Source organism: Sphaeroforma arctica, assembly GCF_001186125.1.
Source record: "Sphaeroforma arctica JP610 unplaced genomic scaffold supercont1.2313, whole genome shotgun sequence".
Taxonomy (NCBI): domain Eukaryota; class Ichthyosporea; order Ichthyophonida; genus Sphaeroforma; species Sphaeroforma arctica.
Window position 1 is genome coordinate 1 of NW_014038245.1, and position 3,302 is coordinate 3,302.

The window sequence follows — 3,302 nt, forward strand, 5'->3', positions numbered from 1 at the left end:
TACCCAAAACCTGCAAATACAAAACTAATATAAGATATCTCATACCCAATACCTGCAAGTGCGAAACTAATATAAGATACCAGAAGCTAATATAATTCAAGATATCTCATACTTCCCACTCGCAATCATACTGTTTCGTGCATCTAGTTCCGTCCTGAATGGCAAGTCCTCCCTACTCCCGTGACGTGTCACTTATGCGCCCTATGTCTACGACAACTTTCTTGTGTTTTAGTGAATCACTATGAGGGCGTATCTACTATTCAGCGGTAGGGATGTTATCATTTATTTCAATTTGGGTAGATTACTATGTCACACGCCAACTAGTGCTGACTCATCCGTCGCCAGGAGATGGCAAATATGACTGCATACGTGACGAGTGAGATATCCGAACAATTGCGAGGCGAAATGCTGGTGAAACGCACCAGATTGGGATTTGCAGCAAAACTTCCCTAAAACGATGATAGCAAACTAGGTGGCGCCAATGGTTCATAGTATACTCCAATTTATTAGCAATCTTTCTCGCTGCTAATTTTCTAATATTTATCGACCCTCCAGGGATCTGTTTTTCGCCCTCTTTGAAAGCACGACTGGTGTTTTCTCATCGTCCGTGGTCTTCTCCTCAACTTCCAGCATTTTATGTACTAGGGTTTAGGGTTTAGAAGAACAGTACGGAAATACAGACCAATTTAATGTCAAGTAGGCCGACCCTGGGTTCGCGTTGGCAGGGGTAGAATATCTCCCAAAGCAGTACAGTGGGTGTCTCGATGATTTGCATATACAAATTCAGTCAATAGTGTGGACAACAGGCGCTCTCTCTTAGCAAGTTTACGATAACATATGTTGTGGATATTCAGAATGCTGAGACGACAGACCACATTCAACAACATAAACAATATACACACTGACTATCATTCGCTTAGTATTGGCTCATGAATTCGTATATATCTATCATAGGGTACTACATACCTTACACATATGAACAGCTAGACGGCATCAAGAACAAGTGCTTATACGATGGATGTATGAATCTATTCCTAGTGCATCAAACTTTACCAATCAGTCGTAACCACAGACTCTCAAGCAAACCACACCCCTCCGTTTCCATTGAACTCAACATCAAACTAGTACGCTCACCTATCAGTGCGGCTTCAATAGACTCTAGTTTCGCCTCAATGTGCTGTGGGGTGTTGTATAGCGTATTCTCGGGTATCCATCTCTTCATGAGCTTCTCTTCTTTGGGCGTGATCTGATAGGACGCCGTACGGAACTCGGCATTCTCAGCCAAGGCACTACACGGTAATAGAAGATGCGAGAGGCAGTGGTGAACCAACTACTTTGGTGCAAAGTTACCCAACCCAACCCACCCTAACCCAACTTATGAACCCTGTTGTAACAGCTAGGGCCATCGCATATGTCTGTCTTAGAGACTACAGGTCACTCTAACACTGTCTGTGAGTTGATCTATGCATGGATGATGGCTGGTGGGTGATGGTTTACCCTCCCAGCGCTCTCGATACTAATCTGAGTACACACTTTAGAAGTTATGATGTATAGGTCGACAGTGGTGCTGCTTGAACGGTGTATGTCGAAGTATAGAGTATAGCACGGTACACGCCGAAGTGTAGTTGCACCGTAGTGCATAGCCAATCAGTCCATAACCAGTTGCCTGCTATTGACAGTGCCGCGTGAGAGTGGCATGTGCGGATATACACAGGGCAGAGATACATAGTGCAGAAATGAAGGGGAAGTTCGGTACATTATATACATATACATAATACATGAATATATACATATAAGAACCTATATACCTATATAAATGTCCCGTACCTTTCATAGTCCGCCTCTGTGCTCTCGTACAGCTGCTTGATGCTGGTGATAAGCTGCTCTTCTCTCACCTGCACGTCAGGCTCTGAAGCATCCAGCCACATAAACTGCGTGTCCTTGTTGTGGTACCCCATCTGTGTCCGTGCATAGCGCCTGTGTGAGTGAGGTGAGTGATGCTAGTCTGTATGAGTGAGATGAGAGATGTAGCCTGTGGGATTGACTGGGTGATAGAGGTGAGCGATGATAGCGTGTGTGGTTGAGTGGTGGTACGTTGCTATCTTTCTACACACACACCTCTCATTTGCACAGAACAGATATCTTTACACATTGCATAACATTGAGTAAAAACCCTAAACCCTAGAACCGCTTCGCCAAAGTGTACCTACCATACCTTCTGCGACACACTGCATCACATCGCAAGTGTGCGTAAAATACACCACACCAACCATACCTACCCAGCCGTTGCCTAGCAATCGCTTAAGGCCAACAAACACGTGATTGCGTAGAGTACACCTACACAGTGTGTAGCGTACGTTGAACAGAGGCTACTACACACTACCAGTGAGTTGAAAGGCACCACGCGAGCCATAACCCAACCCTTACCATAACTAAACACACCGAACTAATGTATAGCAACCGCTCATAACCATAACTAACGACACCGAACTGTTGCCTAGCAACCGCTCATAACATAACCAAACGCACCGTACTGTTGCTTAGCAACCGCTCATAACCATGCCCAAACACACCGAGCTGTTGCCTGGCAACAGCTTATAGCCATGACTAAACGCTCCGAACTGTTGCCTAGCAACCGCTCATAACCATAACCAAACACACCGAACTGTTGCCTAGCAAACGCTTATAACCATAACCAAACACACCGAGCTGTTGCCTAGCAAACGCTCATAACCATAACCAAACACACCGAACTGTTGCCTAGCAACTGCTCAGAACCATAACCCGACACACCGAACTGTTGCCTGGTAATCGCTTATGAACTTTAACAGACGGCGACTCTTACGCTGCCGAGAGATCTGCAGCAAAGAATCAAAACGTGTTGATGATAAGTTCAGTACGTCTGCACAGATTCAAGTAGAAACAGGCCCGGGTGAGACGCCGTACATACACGAGTGCTATGTGTGTCTGTCGCAGAGAGAAGAAGACATTGTCATAGATTAGTTACGATGTTCGGGTATATTGTAAGCGGGCCGTGCCCACATGCAGGTCAACCTATCTGTAAGTATGGAGTCTCCAGCAAGCATGTATATATACATGTGCGAGGGTATGACTACAGATGGTACATACATGCTTATCCACCTATCTACAAGTGTGCAATCTTCAGCAAGTGATAGATGCATGCACATCCACCTATCTACAAGTATGAAGTCTCCAGCAAGATAGATGACAGTACCTGTTTATATGTCATGTATATATCAATATATATATATATATATATATATATATACTATTATATATAC

The 3,302-nt window shown here is 44.5% G+C and overlaps 1 protein-coding gene across 1 annotated transcript in view; it reads right to left on the reverse strand.

The window, feature by feature from the left end:
* Positions 1-491: 491 nt before the first annotated feature.
* The window catches only part of SARC_12452 (hypothetical protein), a 6,624-nt gene continuing 3,813 nt past the window's right edge, over positions 492-3,302 (reverse strand). Inside the window, exons 5-8 of the mRNA XM_014293441.1 lie at positions 2,794-2,858; positions 1,828-1,977; positions 1,135-1,289; positions 492-641 (exon numbers count right to left, since the gene is read on the reverse strand). Coding sequence (XP_014148916.1) covers positions 541-641; positions 1,135-1,289; positions 1,828-1,977; positions 2,794-2,858 — 471 coding nt within the window. The 3' untranslated portion in view covers positions 492-540. The remainder of the gene's footprint in view (positions 642-1,134; positions 1,290-1,827; positions 1,978-2,793; positions 2,859-3,302) is intronic.